Source organism: Miniopterus schreibersii (assembly GCF_964146895.1).
Source record: "Miniopterus schreibersii genome assembly, chromosome: 9".
In the NCBI taxonomy this organism is placed as follows: Eukaryota; Metazoa; Chordata; class Mammalia; order Chiroptera; family Miniopteridae; genus Miniopterus; species Miniopterus schreibersii.
In genome coordinates this window covers 76,606,600-76,632,598 of record NC_138118.1, presented here as the reverse complement: position 1 = coordinate 76,632,598, position 25,999 = coordinate 76,606,600, and the positions used below count along the sequence as shown (strand labels likewise).

The following is a 25,999-nucleotide window of genomic DNA, read 5'->3' as shown; positions in this document are numbered from 1 at the left end:
AACTCTTATCAGCATCCTGTGTCCATTTGTGATGGGGGGTGGGGTGGGGGTGTGTGTCGTACCATCAGCTACGGCAACGTTTCCTTAGTAAACTAATTATTGAGTTGTGCAACTTGCCTCATAGTTTAGGGATTCAAATAGAACCAACAGAGCCTACTCCTTCTAGAATCTTCCCCATCTAAAAATACTCGGAGACTTATGCTTCAATTATGCAACAAACACCCCTAATCATAGCCTGTGAAAACAACTCCTCTGCATCTGCATCTCATTGGGAAAGTTTGAAATTGAGCAAGAATGAAAAAAACAACATATCACTGCCTTTTGCAACATGTAATAACAGGGGCCTAGACTCAGAAAGGTTAACAGGGATCTATGAACATAACACACTAAAATGTTTTTTTGTTTTTTTTTAAAAAAAGAGTGGGGAGTTGAAATTGTACCATGACTCCTATCTGCTTGGAAACTTTAGGCAGAGTCATGTGTATGAGTTTAAAAATATGTGCTTATTCATAAACAAAGGCCACTGAGTCACAGGCCAGCATCGAGTTGGGATAAACCAGCCCGAGCAGAAGGTCATGTGGATCGAGCAACGGCAGGGCCCCTGGGCCCCGGGGTCGATTCCCCACGTGCTGAGCTGGAACCGGGCCCCACCTGTCAGGACGCCGAGCACTTCAAACCTGCACTTTCAACACTCGGTTTCTCCTCATAATTAATTCTCCACTTTCCCTCCTGATAGTCATTTAAATGCTAAATAAAAGGAGCGTGTTCTCCAAGGCGAGAGATTCCTGCTTGTAACCCGCAGCTACCTCTGAGTGGAAATGAAAATCAATTATACCCCATGTGGGTCTGGCGATAGTGGGTTCATGAGTAGGAGCAGAAAATGTGATCTTCTGGGAAACAGACAGACTTTGTTATGTGAATGAGGGTGACAAGGACACCGAGTGCTTGTCAGTGTTTCCAGTTTTCAGCTCTGAGACCCACTCGGGTGGGGTCTGCAGGGGGTGGAGGGTCTAGAGAAGAGCCCGTGGGTGCTGGGAACGCCGGGAGCGGCTCTTTCCAAGGAGGTGACAAGTTGCTATTATGCAGCCTCCGGGACAGAGGCGGCTGCTGGCCTGTGTGTGGGGCAGAGGGAAGGGCGGGTGTGACCTGAGCGACCCAGTGCTATTATTGCCGAGGCCAGGGCAGCCCGGCTGGTCTGTAGGAGGCCTAAGGTCAGCCAGAGAAGTGCTCCGAGAGCGGCACTGGCCAAAGTCACGGCTTTGCTGGAGGTCTTTGAGCTCAGGGCCACGTCTGGGGTTCCTGAGCCAGACCATCACTAGTACCCTGTGTGGCTGTCCCACAGCCTGGAATAATGAAATAATGAACTAGAACTGAAAATGTTCAGATGTGCCCTCGCAGTGCCCTGAGTCTGTCAGATACTCTGGAACAAGGGGTTACCAGTGTCTCTTCTGTGTGATGTGGCCTGCGTGTGGAGGGATGAAGGTCGGGATGTGGGGACACCTAGGATCTTCAGCTCCGGGTGGTTCTGGAGAAACAGTGCCGGCTGTGGAGCGCCCTCTACAGCCCAGTCGGTACTTCTGACTTGAGTCTGACCCTCTACCTTGTCTGCACTGCTGAGGCCATCGGACCAGTGCTTTGCAAAAGTGTACTGTATGCGCCTGATCAGAGCGCCACACGGAGTGCTTTCAAGAACAGATTTCTGCTCCCCTCTCAGACCCTTCTATCACAACGGGGTGGGGAAGGGGAGGCAGGAGCCTGCATTTTAGGTAAATACGCCTTGGTGATGAGTATGCGGCGAGGTTGAGACGTGTTGCCCCAGAGAGTACGGAGTCATCTGATAACTGAGGGCATGCACAGGCCGGGGAAAGTTCGCTCTCCTCAGGCATTGCTCTCAGTCCAGAATGGTCCTTCCTCTCTCTGTATTCCTTGCGCCCCTGCCTTCTCTCTTTGGCGTCCACTGTGGGCAAGGCCAGGCACTGTGGGGGGGAGATAAACTAAAGATGAGTAAGACGGGCCTAGATTTCAAGGAGAAAATACCTGATCTAGCTGAGAACAGAGCATCTGAACAAATAATTACAGAACGCTGGGAAGGAACTGCAGAAAAGGTCGGCGCAGAGCGTACCAGGAGCGGCGCAGAAGAACTAGGACGCCAGAGGGAGGTGGTCCAAGATCAAGGTCAGAGAGTCTTCCACGGAGAAGTGACATTGAGATGGGCCTTGAAGGGCAACCCTTTGTTAGATTGAGGGAGAAGAAAAAGACATTTAAAATGTATGACCAGAGAGAGTCACACAAGTTTGAAACATATTTGGGGATAAGTCTGGCTTCACCCTCAACTAGTCATTATTGTGTTATGATTATTATTGGTTTCGACTCTACCTCGACACCTGCAGAATAAACTCATTTTCTCAAAGACTTTTCTCGGCCGCCTCAAAGTTTGGCAGAGATGGGAAATGCTCAGTGGTCTTGTTCTGAACACATGGCTGTGGTCACTATTCTTGATGTGGGGTGAGCCAGGGGTGGGCAGCGAAAGGCCCCCATTGAAAGTGACCATGAAAACTGGCTGCCATGTGGGCTGGGGTTCACCCCAGCCCTCAGACAAGGTATCTGTGATCCTCTGTTGTCCAGGGCAAAATGCATTGTTCGGATCCAACAGCTATCAAGTGTCACCTGACACCCGTCCGCACCCTCTGAGCTGCTACTTGTTCACCACAGGTGCGGCTCCGCTGAATGCTTGACCTTTAAAAATAATACTTGTAAGATGGAAATCTGAACGTGGGCTCGGAACAGTGGTACACACTCAAGCACTGTGCTCCCACAGTTCCTGCGGCACTGGGAAAACCACTCCTGGACATTAGGTAGACGTCAGGAAACCTGGGCTTTGGTTCCAGTTTTGCCACCAGCGAGCTGGGTGGTTGTGGGCATGTCTTTTACTTTTCTGAGCATGGTCAACTGTGATGGGAACAGCAGGATCTGACTGCCATTATTATTATTATTATTATTATTATTATTATTACTAATTCTGCATTACTAGCAAACTGGGAATTTGTATAAGACATCCCTGGAATATCATGAAGACAGCCATTATCTGGCTGCTTATTATAATGTCAAATATACCATACTTTAATATCTTTAGTGGTATAATGGGATTGGTTCAAAATGAATGCATCTCTTCCTACTTTGACTCAATGACATCACATTGGTAGCTTGAAATCAGCCATGGTAGAAGTATTTACACCATGGGTATAGGCAAATATCAGAATCCCCTCCCCTTTCCCAGAAGGAAACATTTCTGGTTGTTAAACATTTAGCAGCATACCACAGGATACAATGTTTCTAAAAGGAGCAACAGAATTACTTTTGGGAAATAAAATAACATTCTAAGTGGCTGTTTGGATCGTGATTTTAATAAAGCTGGATGTTTGAAAATGCACTGAAGTGTTTTGTAAAGTCAAAACTGTTGACATAATTTACATGCTGTAAAATTCACTCATGTGAAGCATACAGCTGTGAGTTTTGACAAACATGCATAGTCATGTACCTGTATACCCTCTTCTCTTCTCTTCTCTCTTATCTGGCTGACCCTGGCTTTGGCAGTTTCTTCTTTCCCCCACTAAAGCCTACTCCAAGGCCTCACTTGAATCATGTGATGTCGTGGAATTAACTGCCAACCTTGGACGGCAGGTGGCAACTGGGAACGTACCCATTTTGCAAAAAATTCCCCTCCAGAAATTGAACAATAGTGTCAACAACCGGCTAGCATTTTACAATTTGCAAAGGGTGCTGAACTGCGTCAATGCTCCATTCATCACCCCCTCACAATGATACTGTGAGATGGAGATAGCTTTATTGTCCCTGGTTGATAGGTGAGAAGACTGAGGCTGAGTGGGCACAAAGCATTGCCCCGGGTCACACAGTGGACTCAGGATAGATCAAGGTTTCCTGACTTCACGCCACACTGCTCTTGTTCTCTGGAGACACAATGACTGTGGCCACCGGTGGCATCTACTCTTTCACACTTCCCATAAAACATCTCATGGTATTGACAGTTCGGCTTTATATTAAATTCCACTTACACAGTAGAGCGTGCACCAGCCAACGGCAGCCAGCTTGCAGAGGGGGAGGAAACGGACTCCTCCCTCAACAAGGGCTGAATGAATAAAAACACTTGCGGAAAAATCTAAGAGAAAGTCAGCTGGGTAGGTTTCCATGTGCCACCTGACCTAGTCTTACCTTCCTTTTGTAAAACACACAATCTCTGCAAATGCAACAAAGCAAAATGCAATAGAATGAGGTATGCCTGTAGTTGGAACAAATACAGCCCCCTCCCCCAGTTACTTATGGCTCCTTCATGTATAGGAACGTTTTAAAAGGTAAATATGTTGTGATTAATAAAAATACAAATTCATTGAAAAACATTATTGAATTTATAGTAGTTTTTATCAACCATATTAGTTTTTAAGTCCATGGACTTATTTAAAAAAACCCCCAAAACACTAAGATGTACTTCTGGAGGCGTCTGTACCTGTCCTCATCTCGCCAAGGACTGGAAACAAACGGTTTTCAGACAGACACCTGTCTGCACACCGCCTTCATCAGGGTATTAGTCCGGTTCGCTCCCCCCACCCAGCTCAGTGACTTGTGCTATTTATCATCTGCCCTACTTGTGTGGGTAATGAAACAGTAGGGGGCCTGCTGCCTCTCTCCCTTTCTCCCTCTCTCTGTCTCTCCCTCTCTCTGTCTCTCTCTCTCATTTATTGTGCTACACAAAGCAATGAAGCAATGCACACACTATTCATGCGATGAACACATCTGTATCAGTTTTCTGTGGCTGCTGTAACAAATGACTCCAGACTTGGTGCCTTAAAACAATGCAAGCACATCCCCTCACAGTTCTGGAGGTCAGACGTCTGAAACCAATTTCTCTGGGCTGAAATCAAGGGCTGTGCTCCCTTTGGAGCCTCTAGGGAAGACCCTGTTCCTTGTCTTTTTCAGCTTCTGGGGGCTGCTGACAGTCCTTGGCTTGTGGCCGTCTCACTGAAGCTTCTTCAAACCTCTCTGGGCCCCATCTTCACACTGACTTCTCCTTTCTGCCTGTCCGTGAAATGTCCTTCTGCCTCTCTTATAAAGACACATCTGGATAATTCAGGATGATCTCCTCACCTCCAGACCCTTAATTTAACCACATCTACAAAAGACCCTTTTTCCAAATAAGGTAACACTTACAGATTCAAGGGAGGGACCTGATGACTCTGGAGTCATTATTCCACCCATCAAACGTCCTTAGCAACCTGCTCGCCCTCCCCACCTTCCTGAGGTGTTTCCTCTCGGGTTACTCGATGCAGAGAGAGGAGACTGGTGATTCGTGCTGCATGCAAACAAAGGTGCGCATTGCACAGTTGCATGCAATGCAAACAGACCAAAAGGAACCTTCCTATTTGCCTTAAAGATAGCTGTCAAGTGCAAGTAAAACACACCCCCTGGATTCCTTAAACGTCTGCTGGGGAAGATCCCGGAAGCCAGTTGGTGAAACTCAGAATGAAATACTGACCACAAATTGAGCTTGGCCCTCGATTGTTTTCTTTGGAGGTAGAGAAAAGGAAGTGATATAAACATCCCCCAAGAGTGGTTTTCTTTAGAGCAGAGTAAACACTAAGTTGCCACCCACCTGTAGGTCTTTTCTCTTTCCTTGGCCTTGGCCCAACCTGTCCCCGAAGCCATGACCATCCGTGATCCCGCCTTTGGGAGGAAAGCTGTAGCTTCCCCTGCAGCCCCGGGGGGCTCACTGGTCCCTAACCAGCACACTGTCAGCCACAGCCCGTGTTCATTTGGGTTACATGTAAATGCCAGGTTCTGAGCTCAGGTACAGCTGACCCTGAAGAATGCAAACTTCAACAGCCCGGCCCACTTATCCCTGGATTTTTTCTCAGTAAATATTGTAAACGTATTTTCTCTTTCTTACAATTTTCTTAATAACATTTTCTTTCCTCTAGCTTTCTTCATTGTAAGAGTAGAGTACAACATACAAAATATGTGTTAATAGGCTACTTATATTATTGGTAAGGCTTCTGGTCAATAGCAGGCTATTAGTAGTAGTTAAGTTTTGGGGAGTCAAAAGTAATAAGCAATTATCAACTCTGCGTGGGGGTGGGGTTGGCACTGCTAAGCTTAAGTTACCAGAAAAAAATTTAACTTCACAAAATGATCAAGTCTCTTTTGGAGCAGAAAACCCCCATGGCTGGGTTTCAATGGCAACTGCCAGGACCTGGACTGGTGATTTATAAATCAGAAACATACTTGAAAAAAACAGTGCTCCCAGCACTCTATCAAATCCAGCATTTCTGGTTTCGGACGCCGCGTCCAGGCCCTGTGCAGATGCGAGGACTGCCTTCTGTGTTCTAGGAGTTTGCAGTCGAGTTGTGATAACGAACGTTAACAGGCAATTATAATAAGAAGTATTTGCTGACTTAAACACTGCATCGAAGAACCAGCACTAAATCAAACAAGCCTGCCAGAAGGAGCCGGCTCCCTGATCGGCGAGAGTGGCGAGTCTTTCTGGGAAGCGTTTTCTGGAATAGTCTTTTTATACCCTGGGAGCTACGGAGCCGCCAGCCAGCGGAGGGTGTCAGAGCCACGGCCTCCCGGCGTCGGCTCCGATTCCACACAAGCCCTTTTCTTCTGGTTGCAGGAGCCAAATTATAGCTCAAGAGAAAAACATAATTATACTCCAAAAGGCCAGGGATCGCTGCTGAAAATACCCTCACTATGAACAAAACAACAACAAGAGATAAATGAGTATTACCCACGATGCATAGCTAATCCAAAATAGTCTTTATATATAGTCTTCTCAAGTTTAAAAATGTTAGTAAACTATTGGGGTCTGGTTGATTGACAAGTACAGATAAGTCTATCATATTTCCATAAGAATTACGAATAATGTTGTTTCCTTCCAGCACATACAATAGCCACACTCCCGGACCCACACCCACACAGGTAGCCCTCCCCTCTCCTCAGGTAGGCTCCCCAGTTAAGGAGCAGAATGCACGTTTCTGTACACAAGGATCTTAGCCAAATTCTTGCTGACCTATTTGCATTTTGGGCTGGAGAGAGAGACATAACTCTATCTTGACTTTGAATTTTGTGTTATCACTCAGGACTGGGAATCCTAGTCATTCAAACAAGGCTGTGTTTTGAGATAGAAAGTGGTGGGTAAGGGCTTTCTATCAGCTGCAAGTAGCTAGAACAGTAAATGTCGCATTTGTTAAACCTTAATTCACTCTTCAGCTGGTTGGGCTTCCTTAGCTTGGTGAGTGGGGCGAGGTACAAAGTGAAATATTAACTTTTTGGAAACCTCAAAGTTCTTCTGTGTAAGAAGCGACACCACCGACAGGGACATTTACAAACGATCGCCATAAAACCCAGCCAGACATTTCATTGTTGAGAGACGAGTAACCCCAGATCTGCAACCTGCCCCAGGGGCACCAAAAATAAATACCCCACCGTGCAGCCTTGGCAGTCTCATTGCCATGAACGTCAAAGGAAGTGATTCAGAAAACAAACCCTTTCCCTTTCCCACAGCCCATCTCAGGGAAAACCCACAAATTCTGAGAGACGAAGCTTTTCATTCATGAAAACAACAGGTAGGGTTTTCACCTTTCTTTCGTCTTGGTCTGCCGGTTTTCCACTTATTTATTTTACTGATAACCTGGGAGGTCTCTTGTTGGATCTTTGGCCGGACCCAACACTGCAGATGGGGTGACATTTCTATCCAGTTTGTTAGAAAGGGTTTGGGGGCAATATCACAAGTAGATAAACATCTGATTTATCAGGATTCACAGGACTCTTACATATTGCCTTCATCTTAATTGAGTATAATCATTAAGAGTCTACGAACACCCTTCTTCAGAGCCTGGGGCAGGAGATGGAGAGATGTACCAGAAGTGGTTTGGGGGCTTCCCGCGCCCACCTGGGAATCCAGGGGCTATATTCCTCCACGTTTTAGTAAACTCTAGGTGTCCCCTCTGCTAATTTAATATTACCACGTTAAAGAATGGTAGTGTGGGTTAGTCAATTAAAATTGAAATGCCCTAATTGGAATACCCGCGCCTTCTCAGTCACGGTGACAGGCGAGGTGAGCAGCGGGCGCAGGACAGGAGAGGGAGGAGGGCCGCCGACGGGGTGGGAGGAGGTAGATGGTGCTGATGACAAAGACGGCAGGTGTCTAAGCTGAACATAACATTCCCACTGCCCATGTCAAAAGCCAACAGGAATTAGTTGACTAACATCACTGAAACATCCGGCAGAGGGGAGAGGGCCTCGGGGGCAGCTTCCTTAGAGGCTCAAAGTCCTCAGGACTCGGTTTCTCTTCACTTCTAGGCTGCACTTTCTCCCCCCTCTGTGGGATCCAGAAGGTTCTGACTTGACCGCATGCCCATCCTGGAACCAACCACAGTGCCCAGGGGGCACGTGACCCACTGGGTTAGCCTTGAATCGCGAATCCACCTCTGGGGTCAGGGGACAGGCTTGACTCCACCAGAAGCACATACACTGAGAGAGGGAGGGGTGGCGGCTCTGATGTCACTTCCAGAAGAGGGGTACATAGGTTCTAGGGGCAAGAAGAACAGCTCCTCACTGTGAGGAGACAAGGAGTCCTGATTAGATGGACCCACAGATGGTGGAAAGAGACTAGAGAAGTTAGAAAGGGGTGACACCCTGTGCTAAGCCAAGGAAAGAAAAGAATGGGATTCCCTAAAATCGTGCCCCGTCCCACAGTGCTCACGGTCACCATGTCACCTTGAGCTTTGGGCCTCAGTTTCTCGTCTGTACAGGGAAGAGGGAAGGCCAGGCCAGGGGCTCCCTATTGTGAATATACATCAGAATTACCTGGAAAGCTGCTTTCCAATGACACAGGCCCCAGGCTCAGTTCTGCTGGCCACCCCCGGCGAGGCTCCCCGGGAAGCGCTCTGAGGTCGCATGGCGCAAAGTGCAGTCTCTGCAGGTGGACAGCAGCCCTCGGAGACGGGATCGTTTACCTCCCACAGTCAAAGTGATAAAAAGCAGTGTGACACTTCCTCCCACTCTTGACATACAAACATAAACTTCTCTAACAAGTATGCTTTCCGCCCATCAACTGTCCACCTAGAGCACCAGCTCTCAACGTGTGGTCCCCCAGTGTTTGGAGGACCCCAAGATCCTTTCACAGAGGCCACGATGTTGAAACTATTTTTATTAATTGCCTCTTCCCCTGACTGACATTGCAATGCGCCTTTAAGAAACTGCCATTTGTTCAGTTTTATTTTGAGGTAAAAAAACCCCAACAATCCCATTTACCTAAAAAGGCCATAAAAAGGCATTCTTCCTTTTTCCAGTGACATACCTGTGTGAGGACAGAGCATCTTCCTATACTTCAGACAAAACAGTGTAATAGCACAGACTCTATACAGAAGCAGATGTGCGAATCCAGCTGTTGTCTATTAAGCCAGACACTAAAGAGATTTATAAAAATGTACAACAATGCCACTATTCTCCATGTTGTTGTTTTTTCAATTTGGAAAATGGACTCATTTTTCACAAAATATGTTATTTCCACACACACCTAATGGACCTATTACCGTTACATTTAAAATAATAAATAATATTTATTTTTCCCCTCAATTTTACTTTCTAATACAGTGAATAGCACCAGCTGTCACCCACATAAATAAAAGTTATTTGGGGCCTCAGTGATCTTAGAGGATAAATGGCCCTGAGGCCAAGGGTTAGCCTCTCTGGACCAGGATTGCAGTGGATCAGATCACTGGGACCAGATGTACATCCGAGCAGCCAGGCTGGCACAGCTGCCCACCATGCTTATGCAAACAGTAAACTCCAACTACAGCAAAGACACCCCCTAGCCATCGCTCGCCCGATCTGTGCTATAAAACCCGAGGAAGCGGGGACGATTCCACGGACTCATGGCGGGAAATTGGTTCCTGCCCATTACTCCCACATCTGCGGTCCTCCGAGAGGCCGCCAGGGAGCAGCGCCCGTCTGCCACGAGATGGCACTGCTTGCACAGAAAAAACTCCGCAAGGGCTGCTTCTCTAAGCCGATTTCTAGAGAGATTTTGGAGGGAAACGAGCAAGGAGGGTCTGGCCTATCTTTTGCAGACACGCACTGAATGTATTAAGATAACTTTCTTTTTTGTTCCTGGAAAGCTCTAACCTTGAGATCACTGATAGTGGAAGATTGGTTCAAAGAGATGCTTTCTGAGGAAAGAGCATTCATTTTAAATTTCCTTCTAAGCAGGGGTCTCAGCATCAGGTGAGTGTCAGAATCCCCTGGAGCACCTAAAAATCCAGATGCCCAGGCTTTGTCCTAAAGCGTTAAGTCTGATTTTCGGCGGCAGGCGGTGTGTCTGTGTGTGTGTGTGTGTGTGTGGGGGGGGGGGGGGTGTAGCCCAGTTTTGAAAACTCCCCAGTGCATTCCAGTGGGCAGCCAAGGTGAGAACCACGGCCCTATAAACGGTGTCATTAAAACCACCAGCTGGCCTTTAAGGAAGAGACACTCGTGTTTCCCTGCTCCTTCATTAAAGTCTCTTTATCCTACTCCAGTTAATCCTCCCCCCCCCCACATTTACATTTTAGCCAAAGTCTGGGAAAAGCAGCGGGGCTAAAGGAGCAAAGCTAAACCTCTGACCCAACGTCAGGTAGCCTGCACCGCCTGAGCTCGCTGTCGCAGCAGAGGGGGTGGACCAGGGGTCCTTAGAAGAAAACGCTCTCCCAAGCTCCCACTAACCTTACTCCCCCGTCCGACCTTCCCTCTAACCTGGGGTTGACAACTTTAGGGCCACCTGGGGAGCCTTAATGACAGAGCCCCCTGAATGTCACCAGTGGGGGCTTTGATTCAAAAAGTCAGGAGGGGCAAACGGGGGTCTTTTTTTAAAAGCTCCCGGGGGAGTCTAGCCTGCAGTCCGTCCGAGAAGCCCTGACCTAACCAAATCAGCTCTCACGCTGCGGGGTGAATCGCACACCAGCAGGGGACTCCGATTTAAGATAACGCTCGGTGAAACCTGGTTCCTCGAGCAAATGTAATCTAAGTTCAAAGCCATTCTTACGGCATCCCATCCCAACCGCGTTACGACCTGTGTGTGAGCAGGGAGACGGATGGTGGGGTCACACCGCACCTGTCACCGGCCAGCTAAGGTCCGCTCGCCTTCATTCAACCTCGACTCCCGGGAAAAGGCTGTCAGGTCACTCACACATTATTTCCAGTTTCCTGAGGAGCAAACCTGCAGGTTTCCCAGACCCCTTGCTACGCATGAATCTTTTTCAGCCCCGCCGTGCTCTCTGCACGAACGGCTCAGGCCCTTCGGCAAGTGAACGCGGCACCTCTGCTTGGTGGAGGGCAGCGGGCAACCCCGCGTCCCAATCGGCTGTCCTTAATGAAGTCACAGGGCCTCTCCGCCCCAGGACCAAGCCCCTTCCGCCAGGGCACACTTGGGGGGCCACCAGGAAAAGAGCTGCCTCTCCACCATCTCGCATTAATGCCAACCACGGCTCTGACTCAGTGACCTGGACGTTGGAACAGCGCTAACAGCGCAGCGGAATCGCTCCGGGCAGGTTTGGAACTCGTGGCTCCCTGCCCTGCTCTTCTCTGCCATGCGCCCCCTCCCCTGTTCATTCTCTGTCCAGGGTCCAGCTTTCACCAGGGGTGGGGCACTGGACTCCTGGGGACTGCATCCGGGCTCCTTTGTCCTCTGGCTTCCAGTGGGGTTTGTGGGATGGGAGGTGCAGGCAGGAGGTCAAGGGTGGGAGGAGGGAGGCGTTAGGATATTTCTCCCCTGGCCCCTGCCTCTTGGGTGGTGCAGCAGGTCAGTGACTGCATGGCTGGGACCTTTCAAGACTGAGGGGCCCCTCTCCTGTGAGAGCTCCCTCCTGTGGGAGCTCCCCTTTTATGGGAGCCCCAATTCCAGCTCTTATCAGACTCTAGAAACCCCAATGTCTTCCCCCAGAGCCTTCAGCACTGGGGAGGTATCTGCTTCCACCACTGCCTGGGGAAAAATCCCTTGTTGATGAAATGCTCTTCAAAATTCCAGTGAGTGTGTCTCCCATGTCCTGCTGGGCCCCGACTGCTGGGCCACCTTCTAGACTAACTGCCATCTGAATTCATGTTTCGCTCTTCAATCATTCACACAAGAGTCCTGGAGATAAAACATGTGTTCCTCAAAGATTTACACTTTCAGAGAACGTCCAAGCTGCAGGTTACTTTAAAGCATTTTTCTCTCCAAGCCTCCATGACCTCTAGATGCCTTTGAAATACTCCTGACAAACGAGCTGGGTGCCTCAGTTTCCTGTTGTGTAAAATGAAGGGGCTGCACAAGGCAGTTTCCCAGACCTTCCTCTTCCCCTGGGTCTCGCTTCTCATGACACCACAGACAGCTGGATTTCAGCCTGGGGACGGTGTCCCCACACAAGCAGAAGGCGATGGGAGATACTGACACCCCATTGTGGTGCATTTGAGATGCAGTGTTCTCAGGGTGACTGTGACCCAATCTGCTCCATCTTCAAAGTCACCTATCTGCTGTCCATCTGACAGGGTTACTGAGCTCCTCAGGGGCTGGGCTTAGAGTTGGGAAGTAAACTGAGGAGTGACCTGGGCCTCCGACTGCTCTACTTCCAGGGGACGAGAGAGGTATCCGAGCCACAGGTTCTCCACCTCGGGCATGCACCAGAGCCACCTGGAGGCCTGTTCACACCCAGACTCCCGGAGGTGCCACCCCAGAGTCCCTGACCCAGAGTGTGGGTGGGGCCGGAGAAGGTGCCTGTCTCAGCAATCTCCTGGGTGATGCTGCTGCTGCTGGTCCGAGGGCCACAGTTTGAGAACCACTGATCTAATCCACCACGAGGAGGCAGCATGTTCAATTATCAGGAAGATCGTGTGTAAAATGCTGGGGTAGATGTGAGCTGGCAGCGACTCCTTCAGAGTGGGTGAGGGAGGGGGGAGGCAGGGAGGGTGAGAGCCAGCAGGTTTTATTAAAGGTTGTGCTGGACTCCAAAGGGTGAATGGAGCCACCAGGCCACAGGAGGGGGGAGTCTCAGAGGCGGGCAGAGGGAGGGAGGCGAGGGCACGGCGAGGTCCGTGGACCACAGGCCAGCGGGGGGCCAGCAGCAGAGGACAGGCTGGCAGGGCGGCGCCGGGCTGTAGTGTGTGTTTCTGGCACAGCGTGAGTGCCCCCTGCCCCCTCCCACCCCAGGATCGTCTGAACCAGGGTTCACGCCTGTGATTCTTATACAGCTTATGGTGCCATTTTTGGATGTCAGTAGATAATCCATCTATGGAATAAATTTTGAAACAAATTTCATAGAAGAAATCACACTGGGCAACTGGGCAATGATCGTTCTAATTAAACGCACCAAATGGTGGCCCTTATCTATCATAGTTTTTAAAATCGATCACATAAAGAATCAAGAGAAAATAGATCGCTATCGGCTAACTACCACCACTTAGTCTTTGCACGCTCCCCATCTCTCCACCTCATCTGTGGTTATTAAAATCAAGGTCACTGCTAACCACCATGACAGGAGATAAGTCTGGAAACCTCTCACACCCAATGGGGCAGGTAGTAACTTTTTGCTAATTAACACTGTTAATATTCTTGGATTTACAGGTAACCTGCCTCTTTGGAGGAAAGGATTTGGAAAGGATCAGTAAAATAAATGGGCCAACCAAGTTTAAGAACTCCGGAAAATGAAATGCTGGGCTGTCCGAATTTGAGAAATATTAGAAAACCTACATGTCACTCATTAAAACCTTCAAGACACGCCGTGACCAAAGCCAACGGGGGCCCCAGGCTCTTCCCAGTCAACCCATTCAAGATTCTGCCTCCTCTTTTCTAGTCACGGCCTCCATGGCAACGGTCCACTGACCTGCCCTTCAGGGAAATAGAATTTCTGGCAAGACTGAGACTTTTAATAATTCCACTTGTCAATACAGGTCAGAGAGAAATGGATGCACCTGTACCAACTTACTCAACAAACCCACTAATAGAATGAGCGACCCCAGTGAGTGACCAGAACAGTGTTCAGTGTGTCCCCCAGGAAAGCCACACATCACATCATTAGTGTCCAAGAAAATCTGCACCATCGACACCTGTCTGTCAAACCCTTCACTGTGTTTGGATTTCTTCCTTCAACATCTCTTTACCTTTCCTGGTGGCTCATTCAAGCGACTAGCAACCTGATTATTAATTTTCTCCCAAATTTAAATTTAATAAATCAACACAAGACGATCTACAGTAAAGGATGGATTTTGTCACACAAATTTTTATACAATTATCGTCTAAAGATACAGGTGTCTATTGACCAAACCTCACTCTCGGGGGGGGGGGGGGGCGCAAGGATCCAGAAATAACAATCCCAATCCCCAGGCTCTGAACTCTCAGCCCCAATATACGCTCCGGGCTCATCCCTTCTCCTGGGAGCGCTGTAGCAAGGCCTGCCGCTGTAACAGATTGCTTTCTGGGTGGCACTGCTCCCTGACTCGGAAACATCAGCATTGCTTCAGAGATTTATTTTACAATTCATCTTTCGATTTGTCACGGCGGGGAGGTCAGCGTGCAGATTTTCTATCCTGAATTACTTTGGAGCAGGCTCTGCAGGCAGCCTGAGAGCCGGCCCGCGCCTGGACTGGAGCACACCCAGAGCTGGGACTCGGGCCCTCTCTCTCTTTCGCTGAAAGGGAAGCCGCCCGAAACCCCACCATTTCCCAAATCAATTGTTTGTAGAATAAGCAGGCCTGTTGGAGACACTGGAGTTTTAAAAAGAAAATGGCAAATGATTCGGGGGGCCAGCTGCTCAACTGATGGGATTCTGGGGAAGGTTCTCCAAGGCTCTCAAACTCAATTAGCAAATCAATTAAAATCATGGCCCTGTCTGCCAACGGGCCCTTGCAGCCCCCTCCGCCCCTCCCCACGGCAGTGCTTCCTGTCGCCTTCCCACTGCCAAAGCCAAAGCCCAATCCGTCCACCTGGGGTTCCCTCGCTTTCCCCTAACACTGGACAATGGGGGGTGCCCCCCAGGTTTAATTAAGGATCGGCGACCACCAGAGGGAGCGGTGCTGGGGCTCTGCCCGCTCACTGATACCTGCCCCAGTCCCAGCTCCCCTTGGGAGCTGCACTCAGCACAGACCCAGTGGGGCCCCTGGCGTGGCCGGCTGTCCCTTTCTGTCAGCGGAAGACATCTAGGACCAGACAAAGCAGATGGTTCCTAAAGGGGCACATCCAACAAGTCTGCCAGCAAACTGGGCCGGTGTCCTCCAAACACACAGCAGCTCAGTGGGGAGGAAAATCCGATCTTCCTCGCCACGTCCCGCCACCACCCGCCCAGCTTGACCGCTCCCACGTGGGAGTTTTCCAGACTCTTTCTTTGGGGCAGAGGCGGCCTGTCTTCTAGGCCTCCCGGAGACAGCCATCCTCACCCGCAAGGCTCCCACCAGTGTCAGTAAGTCCGTCACCCAGGTAAGACCACCCTCAAGAGCCGGCTGACCAGGGGAACACGCATGGACACCGGTCCTAAGAGAAGCCACCACAGGTCACATGCGTTTGGCCAGCTGAGTGCAATCTAGATGGGGCCAGTAATGCCTCGAATGCAATAAAAACAAGTGACTATTGTCGTCAGACAACACTGATGGAGGTTTTGTTTTTCCTTTCAAATTCCAAATAAACCCACAGAAAATTATTTGTGGGAGTGCTGGATCTGACTGTATGAGCTTGGGCCAGTCACAGAACATTTCTGGGCCTCAGTTTCCTCATCTGTAAAATGAGGGGGTTGCATTGGAAGATTTCGAAGGCCCTTTTAGCACAAAAAGTCTAGAGTTCTTAGGGTGCGGGTGGGTTTCCGCCAACATTTTGGCACATCGCATATATAATTAATCACCCGGTTTTCCAGCACAGGTTAAAAACTGTCTCGGTTACCTGCGGATCTTACCTTTTCAACCTTGGGGTGCCCTTCACCTGTGACGCTCGCTTTCCGTGGCTCGTTTTTAGACCTGCTTAGCCGTCTGGATACCTTTTCTCTGAGGAGAGTGGCGTATCCGATGTGTTCATAGATGGGGTTGGTGGTCATTTTGGAAATGTACTCAGAGGCCTTCGTTTCTATGTACAGTGTTATCAAGCCGTCTGTGACCAGGTCGTGAATCGATTCGAACCTCTTCTCGCCCACAAAGTGTTTCCCATCGTAGAAGAGCCTGTAGTTTAAGGTCTGGTTCCCAAACCTGCCACGAGAGGATGAGGCATCAAACCAGCGTTAGGAATGATAAGACTGGTGACTAACGAGAGCAGCCAACATTTTCTGAGCATGTCCTGTACGCCTGGGCTAAGCACCTGACATGGCTTCTCCCCCATGTAGTTATCGCAGAGACCCTCTGACACAGGCACAGTCATATCCCTGTTTTATACCGGAGGAAACTGAGGCTTGAAGAGATGGGGTACCTGCTGGAGGCTACACTCCCCGAAAGAGGCAGAGGTGGGATTTAACGGTACCCAGCCTGTCACCTGGCATCATTTAATCCTAGAAATCGCTAAGGCCATTGGGTCCTTACCATTCTCATTTGTAAAAGTCAGAAGGTAGCAACTGATTTACAAATGTATTTTATAAACTTTCTTAATGGAACTAGCCATGCTCCACGCTTCCTCCCCTGTACCAGGCAATGACCTCTGCAAGGGAAGCTACCTCCACTGGCCCTGCTGTCCCCTTCTTATCACAGCTTTGACCTCCAGCAGGAGAGCACCTATGCCTCCGCCCCAGTTAGTGCAGCTGGAAGAAAATGAGGCATCACTGCCAGCATCCCAGTGAGCTAGCTTATGGCACACTCTCCCTTTCAGACAGGCTGTCCCCTCTTGGCCTCGGTCCTATATCTCATAGCTCCTGCCTGGTTCCCCACTGGGACTCCTGCTGCTGGGGTGCAGGGAAGATAGGAAAATCCTGGGCATACCTAGGGCACTGGACAGCTTTCAAAGTACCTCCTCCTAGTGACATCCTGTGAGACATGCAACTAGCCACCCCCAGTTGCAATCTGGAATGTATTTCTCCATAGACACAGTATCGAGATGGTGCATTGAACACAGTTTTGTGGGTGGCCGGAGACCTGTTTCCATCGATACCATTCCCCCTACTGGGAAAATCTTCCCAACTCCAAAGAGTTCACAAAATGAATTTTTTGAAAGACAATCTAATTCTAAAATTGAGTACCTTCCCCAAACCTTAGAGGACTGCTGTGAGGATTGAATGACATAAAATACTCGATCAAGTTTAGGAGAGTGCAGTAAATGCCTTTCGAGTGCTGCGGTTTTCAATGCTCGTGATTTTGTGGTAAAAGGTTCGAGAGAACTCGGCTGATGGCTCTCTGGCATGGAGCATCATGCATGGCCATTGGGAGGTCTCTGGGTCAATGTGCTCCGTGAGAGAAAGCCATGGATAGACAGACCGCATATCCGTTCACACACACACACACACACACACTCACAGCGGGAGGTGAAGGCTATTGACAAGGACACCTGGGGAGCTGCTGAGGCTGAGGCCTTTCTCCCTCAGTGGGCTCAGTGTTTCAGACAGGAATGGCTATAGGAGCACCAACCTTCCAGATAATTCTCCAATTACTGAATGTACAGGGCCTCAGTGTCCACCCTACTGCTACCACCTGTGGCCGGGGGAGTGCATAAGCCTCTAACACATTGCTGGTGCTTTGTAAACCAAGTGAAAATAAAAATAAGTAGGGAGGTAATGCAGAATTATTGTTAATAGGTTCAGAGTTTCTGTTCAGGGTGATGGAAAAGCCCTGAAATGGAGAGTGGAGATAGTTGCACAACATTGAAAATATACTTAATACCACTAATTGTACATGTAAAAATAATTAACACGGTAAATTTTATGCTATGCATATTTTACAGCAATTTAAAAATGGGAAAAGTATACGTGAAGTCACTTGTAAGGCAAGTGCAACAACGGGCAAGGTTGAGCTCACCGCAGAGCTAACGTGTAGCATCCTGGCTGCCGCTGGCTTTCTCTGAGGATGTAGGCGCCCTCCACGCCCCCGAGAAGCTCGTCAGCCTGCTCCCGGGAGATGATCCCGTGGAACCTGAGGACAGAGGAAACCACATTCTGAACAGGCCACATACAAAGCATGGGCCACAAAGAGACGGCTAAAACAGACAACAGGGCCACCCGGATCTCTGCCCCTGACTTGGATGATAAAGGGAGTGACAACTGTGTATCTTAAAGATGCCCTTGGGGCTGCCTCTCACGTGCACCCAGACACATAATAAGCATTCAAGAAGCCAAATAAAATGAGGAACTCGCAGTCCACCTGGCTTTCTGCTATTGTTTTTGCTCGCAAGCTGAAAATGAAGATGGAAACAAAATGCCAGGTTACGGCTCCCTTTTTAACGATGGGGGTAACACAGGAGCAATTATCACTTTAGGTCTCGGCTCTAGCACAGAGAACTATGTATTATCCGGATTGCAAATGCACACTATTGGTCATCAACCTGCTCACTTCAGGTGTGGGTGTTGTTAATTTCAGAGGCTCATTCTCTGGAAAGAATGGGCAGCTATAATTAACATTTTTCTATTTCCTTAAATTTTGAGAGCAATCGCTTAAGAATATGTTTGGGAAATGTTCCTTCCTGGAAGGGGAATAGGACAGAGGGAAGCTGGCTAGAAAGAAAGTTTGGGTTTTCCCCCTCAGGAATGCAAAGATGAAGTTAGAGGTCAATGGATGGAGACCTTGGAGCAGTGCTTTTCTGTATGCTATGACATAAGAGTCACCTTCTTGACCCAAAGGAGGCCAGTGTCACCAGTTCTAGCAGGAGATATGGAGGGATCTGTGCAGAGCAGGGCTCAGTGGCCCCCGCAGAGCATGTGGGGATTGTAACTGGTGGATCAGTTCTTGGGGATCCTGGAGCTGAGCAGAGAGGTTTGGGGCTTTGGTTGTGAGTGTGGCCACTGGATCCTGCAAACCTCAACGGGAAGCCTCCTATGTGGCAAGAGCTGGGGCCAGAGAGGGCTGGACAGACAGCCTGGGCAAAGAGACCTGATACCGGGCCACTGGCGGGGGGGCGGAGGGGAAAGAGAGAGACAGGGGGTAGGGGGGACATTAGGCATTAGGTAGTTTCGCACAGAGTAAGAAAAGACAAAAGCTGGTGCCACAGAGGTTGGAAGGCTGGGATATATCCAAGGTTATTCAATAAAACTTTTATGCAAAAAAATAAAAACTGCACAACAGATGGAGTTCCCCTTGGAATTCATGTTCAACAGTGTTCCATTTGAGAGGGATAGGCAGGTTTTCATTTTCACTTGTTTTATAAATTGTGCTTTCTGTGAGGAAGACCCAGATCAGCATATCGAAGAAAAAAAAGGCACATTACATACAACTAACTAGGCTAGACATCAGGGACGTAGGGGGGCGTGGGGATGGAGGGGAGCGGGGGCCAGTGTCCCAAAGGTGTTCCAGCGGTGCCGGCTGAATTCCCAAGGCCCGGGAGCAAGGGTCAGAAATGCAGCCATGGCAATTAGGAAGTAGGTGGGGGCTGGGACTAATCGGAGGGTCATTAATCACGAAGTGAAGCTCTGATGGGTAAGGGAGTGGAGGGGAAGGTTTCGGAATGGTGGGAGAGCCTGGGAGGTGGACCTGAAGGAGGCCTTGCCTCCTAACAGCCTCCAGGTTGGACGTGGGAAGAAAGTGATTTGAGAGCTGCCTGCGCTCAGACGGGCCTGCCTCGCCCCCCACCCCCCGCCACCGTGAGCTACCGCAAACCGTTTGCTTTGCAGTCGGTTTCTGAGACAGTAAAGCCAAACAAGACTAAAAATTAAGAAGAAAATGAGAGGAAATAATAATGAGGGTATTAAGACAATTTCGCTAATATGGTCAGGCCGAGGGAAATGATCATTTTGGTTTAATGAGGCTGTGGGGACACAGGGGTGACTTCCCCGGGTATTACATTTACCGAGGTACATGAAAGAAAGGAGTTCAGCCACAGTTTAGGATCTTTGACGCCCTAAAGGTTTATATAATATTGACACAGAAAGTGAAATAAAATAGGAGCAAAGTCTCAATTATGGAAACCTCTGCCGCACGTTTCAAACCCTGGCCCGGCTCTCGGCTGGAGTGTAGCAGGGGGTCCCCCTCCCGCTCAGCCGAAGCCACGCACCTGAGCATTATGAAGGTGCAATTCGAAGGGGTCTGACTGCATTTATGGCTATTGCTAAGCTCTGGTACAATGGACATTTGATGAAGACCTTATATTAGAAAATGTTTAATATTTACATTTAAATGACATATGAATTGACTACTTATTACATTATTAAAACAAAGAATAGAATAATACATACTCTCTTCCATAATATTTTGGTCTGTTTTCCACCTATATTAAAAAAGAAGAAAAAATATTAATAATGCATTTGAATTCAAATCAGATAGATACAAATGCTATTCAAATAAACAGAGCTAGAGTCCTGGCAGTGATTTTATTACAGTGTTTGTTCCCCAAATCAGAGATCCATGAAACTACGGAGTTGACCAAGACATTCCACTGTCTGGGGTACGAATGTTCTAGGATCATCATATTTCACTAATCATTTAGGCTCGTTCCTCATTCAAACCCAGTCACCTAATAAAAGAATTTTCTAAAGAAACAAAGTGATGCTTATTTTAATATTAGGGAATTTATAAAGATATTACAAGGCTCCATCCTGAAGAAGAAAAGGAATATTTTTAGCATGAATAAAATGTAAACATTTATTTCAATCTTCATCCACTTGTTTCCTTTTGTATTTACAATAAAAATGAGAAGTGCACCTGGATTTAAAAAATAACTTTAATTTGGTCTCTTCCCAAAGTCAATATTTGAACATTCTTATTTTTTCAACAAATGACTAACGACTAAAATTACTTGACACCAGAGGTGTAAGAAACAGAGGACAAGGTTTATGACTCGACTGAACATCATAAGCATTTCAGAGAAGATTTTCCAGTCACAGCTTCTGGCTTGGGGTTATCACCTCGAATTTTTATCACGTACAGAATAATCTACTTTCACGAGAACTTTGTTTTCTGGATGTTCCTGGTGCTGCAGTTGGGGAGAAATAAATGTGAATTCTCATGTTCAGCTTCTGTTCTTCCAGCCTAACTCCAGGGACTCTGAAAGCAATGGTTCCACATTAAGTTATGAATTTCCACTGATGGTTATGACAGCAAGCTGATGTTTATTTCCCAGAGTACAATATGAGTCTGCGGCTATGTTATTTATAGTGATTTCTGTCTATAGTCTAATGGGGTAATTTTTTTAATCCTCACTTGGGGATGTTTTTGTATTGATTTTAGAGAGAGAGGGAGGGAGAAAGAGAGAAACATCAATGTGAGAAACATCAACTGGTGGCCTCCTGTACACACCCCGGCCGGGAATTGAACCCGCAACCTTTTGGTGCACCAAAGATGTTCCAACCAACTGAGCCACCCGGCCAGGGCACAAATGGGGAGTTTTCTCTGAAGGGCTCAGCAGTAGGCAAAGAGGTGAGATTTCAAGGTACTTTCCTACCTCCAACCTCCAAAGGAAGCAGGGGATCTGAGTGGGCAGCAGGGAGCTATGGATTATAGGAAAAGATTCAGAAAGGGGGAGCCAGGAGTCTGAGGGCCACATTCACAATCCTGCTCGGGCAAGCTTGCCTGGCAGAAAGCTAATGATATAGATACTTCCAAATATGTGCTCACTCATCTGTGCCAAACAGGGAAGTCAATATTTATGGTGCCTTGAAGGAGACCAAATAAGATCCTGCCTAGAGGACGGTTGGATCTCACTGAGGGACAAATCCGCATATGAAAACCATGAGAAAATAAAACAAGAGCATTGAATTGTGTGGGACAGGCTACACCTGGAATACAGTTACGGAATTTGTGCCAAATATTGCAGGAGACATATACTAAAATATTATTCTTCGTTTGTTTGAAATTCAAATTTAACTAGGCACCCTGCTTTTATTTCTTCTCTAAGTCTGGCAACACTACCTAGGGGGAGACAAAAGGTAGAGAAAGTAAGAGAAATGGAGGCAGAGGAGTGGTTGTCCATCCGATCACTGCTCCCGGTCCGCTTCAATCTCTTTTCCCCTTGGACAGCTGTCCTTGTTAATGTTAAGGAGAGAAATAAAGGCCGGGAGAGCAACCAAGCAAACAACAACCTCTTCCCCTTCCCAAACTTTCTGCTCCCAGGAGTCGAAACACAGTCTCAGTCTCCACGCTTCACTAAGCTTCTAACCCATAAGAGCTTAATGTATGTTGAACGACCCTAGAAAAGTCACAGAACATCCAGTTTTTCAAGGTGTCCTTAGATCCAGACAAAACAATCAAATATATCAGTTTCCCAAATATTAATTAAACGCTTTTAAATAACTATATAACTATCTGATAGTTCTTTCTGCCTAACATAAACTATTTAAACACCAATAACGTAATTGTTTAACACTTAAAGGAGTCATTCTTAGGCATAGTCGTGTGCAGTCCACTGTTGAGTAGAATTTTTTTCAAGCTTCTACACTGAGCATGTACTATAATAAAAATAAATAATGAAGTGATATTGCCAAAGATTTGAAAGATACTCTTTAAATCAGACCTGGGTTGTTGGTGCCCCCAGGTACCAGGCCTAAACAAATACTAAGGGGTTATATCCTCAGGGGAACAGTGGGGAAATTATGGATATATGTCCAATATACTTAAACATGAGGCCAATCAGGAGAAAACTGAGATATGAGAGAGGCCCCCCTTCCACATTCAGCGGCCCAGCTCCTCCAAGTGTGGTCCGGGGACCAGCCACCAGCAGCACTGGCATTGCTTGGAGCTGGTCGGAAATGCAGAATCAGCACATCCTAGTGGGTCACATACGCCCTAAAGGTGGAGAAGCTGCCACGGCCACGAGAACTTGTTATAGCAGGTTTTTAACTGGAAGAAGGATTTGGGCTAAAACGTTCCGTAAGTTGTTATAGCAGGTGTTTGATATTTGCAACAGTGAGTGTTCCGAGAGCCAAGGATGCCTGTTTGCAGGACGAGGCGAGGGCTATGAATGCGGAGCCCCGCTGTCAGTTTAATTGCTGGGTGACCCTGAGTAGGTTATTAAACTTCGCATCTCATTTCCCTCAACTTTCAATAAAACTGGAGTTATAAAAATGTACCATTTTAATAAGGCTGTTTTGAAGATCTGATGAGATAATGCATATAAAAACTGTGAGGCCTGGAACACTGTTGGTAAGAGGTTAACATTTATTAAGTAGCTATTCTGTGCCAGAAACTGTCCTTAGGGCCTCCAAACAACACTGTGAGGTAAGTGAATGCGATTATTTCAGAGAGCCACTAAATAATTAGTGTGAGGTCACAGAGCTAGCAGCTGGCTTCAAACTCAGCACACAGACCCTTAACTCCTGGGCTTCCTGCTCCTTCAGAGCAGATACCAACCCACGCCAATGACTCCAACGGCTATGGCGCCTTCTACATTTTGCTTAAATATTACATTGTCCGAATTGTCCTCGAGTTTTCTTTGCCAGGACCGAACACCTTAAAATCTCTTTGTCATGAGCTAAATTCTGTCAATGAATTAACAAATGAGAGCTTGGGATAAATTGGCCTCTCTCGACGATTTCTCTGTAATTTAGAAGTATACATAGTCTGAGCTACCTGGTTTATTTTCTAATTTATTCTTCTAATTTTAAGGAAGAATTCTCGGCATTTTGCAATGCTTGAAAGAAGCAGTAGGGTGACAGCTGCACAGTGAGAGACGGAAAACATAATCCTTAAATGAGTTTGCTTTATAGTCAGATTATCATTGCCTAGATAAATGCAAGTTCTTTTATATTCAACACAAAGACATTCAAAGGAGATTGGGAGTCCTCTGTAAACAAGGTTTCCAATTATTGAAAAAACAAAGCTTTTATAATCCCTCAGCAGCTGGTACATGTTAAGTTTTTGCTTAATATAAATAATTTTAAAACTCAATTTAGCAACCTCCCACACAGGGCAGCTAGACGGCTGAATTTTCTGAGCTACAGATCAAATGTGGAGAAATGGCTTTGGATGAGGGGGTTTCATATTAGTGACACTGGGGCGATTTCATCCAGAAAAACATAAATGTGGCTAATTTCCTTTCTAATTAGAAATCACAGTTCCCCCGTGAAAAGGAGAGAAGGCGAATGCAGGTGCTGACATGCACATTCTTGCAGTCGAAGTACATAGTATGGGATGAAAACTGAGCAAACTTTAAAATCTCCTGTTTCTTTTCATCTAGAATTTATGGCCTTATTTTTCCTCATGGCATTATTTTAAGGCTCCCGGGATTCTAATGGGGCACCATGAGGTGAATTCCTTCCTGTCTTGATTAGAATGTTTTATATATAAATCTACTGGCCAGTCTTTCTGCAAGAAATCTCCTTACAAGGTTACCCGTGGCTTTGCAAAGTTCTGTAAAGTGCACACAAGTCAGGCACTTTAGTAACTTTCCAGGTCTCCCTGCCTGGGCTTCGATCACCCTCCAATCTATCTTTCACATTGAGATTGAAAATACAAATCTCACGTTGCTCCCTGCTCAAAATTGTTGACTGAATCCTCTGCCATGTGGTGAAACCTACTCAACTGAGTGGGACTTTCCCAGACTATCCTACTTAAAAGTGGTACTTCCTCTTCTTGGTGTGTCCCATCTCTCGTCTCTGGTTTATTTCCCCCCCCCACTTCATTTATCATCATCTGAGATACCACACATTTCACTTGTGCATGTTCTTTGTCTCCCATTCAAATGGAAATTACACAAGGGCAGAGATTTTTGTGTTTTGCTTACTGTTGTATCTCTAGAGTCTAGAACAGAGCCGGCATGTAGTAGGTGCTCAATAAATATTTACTAAATGAATAAATGAATGGCATACAGGATATTCCTAACATGGCGTTGCTTGGGCATCCAGATATGTCCTTAGCACACACACTTCCCCCTGCCCCATCTTCTTTCCCCAATTCTTTATGTTCCTAACAGAGAACTCCTTGTAGTTCCTGAAACATACCCTGGTTGTTATACATTTAAGCCATTCTTTGGTCAGGATATTTCCTCTGCATGGAATTCTAATACTTGGTCTCCAACCCACCTATGCCCCAACCTGGCAAAATCTCACTGATCTTAAAAATAAGTAGTAAAATAATGCCATCTTGGGAAAATCTTTCCTGGCTGCCTCACACCAGCTTAGGTATTATTTCCTATCCCCCCCCCCCCCCCACTTTATAAAACCTGAGTTAGGGACACAACCTTACTGGGACTGGAACTGTTGGCCTTTATGACATCTAGGCATGAGCTCCTGCAGGGAAGGACTCCTCTTTTTCCATCTTTGTTCCCCAGCACTCAATGGTGTATATTGTAAGGAGCTCAGTTTAAATGGAAGTAATAGATTGCTTGAAGAACAGCTCTGCTAATAGCCCTGCATCCCCTTTCTGGGCCACTGAGATCTCAGGGGGGGCCTCAATAAAAATATTGCAGTCCTGAAGGCTCACACTTCATGCTTTATGCTTCTAGGCCATCGGACAAAACTAGTGCCCCTGCCAGTTTCCTGTTATCTCCAAAGAGTGAAGACTGAAGACAACAGGGAACAACCTTGACTTGCAGTTCGTGACCCTGCCAATCAAGGTCCCGCATATTCTCAAGCAAAGTGTGGACATGGGAACCAACCTAAGCCACTGGGATGCTCTGTCCCTTGAATTTGCAGGAGGAAATATTCAGAGAAACTGTTAGAGTTAGTTCCCACGCATGGCAGACCCTAATAGCAACAACAACAATAAGTGCCAATAGTTATTAAAAACTTACTACGGGCCAAGTATTGCTCTAAGCACTTTCTTTACATACATTAACCCATTCAATCCTCGAGACTGCTCAATAGGTAGGACTGGATCATATCCATTTCCAAAGGATCAATTGAGGCACAGAGCAGCAGGGTATAAAAGCAGGCTCTAT

The 25,999-nt window shown here is 47.3% G+C and overlaps 1 protein-coding gene across 1 annotated transcript in view; it reads right to left on the bottom strand.

Annotated features, from left to right (window-relative positions):
- Positions 1-25,999, bottom strand: part of CHN2 (chimerin 2) — a 201,877-nt gene that overhangs the window by 40,149 nt on the left and 135,729 nt on the right. The window contains exons 4-6 of the mRNA XM_081146780.1: positions 20,364-20,395; positions 17,998-18,111; positions 15,963-16,248 (exon numbers count right to left, since the gene is read on the bottom strand). Of these exons, the coding sequence (XP_081002906.1) occupies positions 15,963-16,248; positions 17,998-18,111; positions 20,364-20,395 (432 nt within the window). The remainder of the gene's footprint in view (positions 1-15,962; positions 16,249-17,997; positions 18,112-20,363; positions 20,396-25,999) is intronic.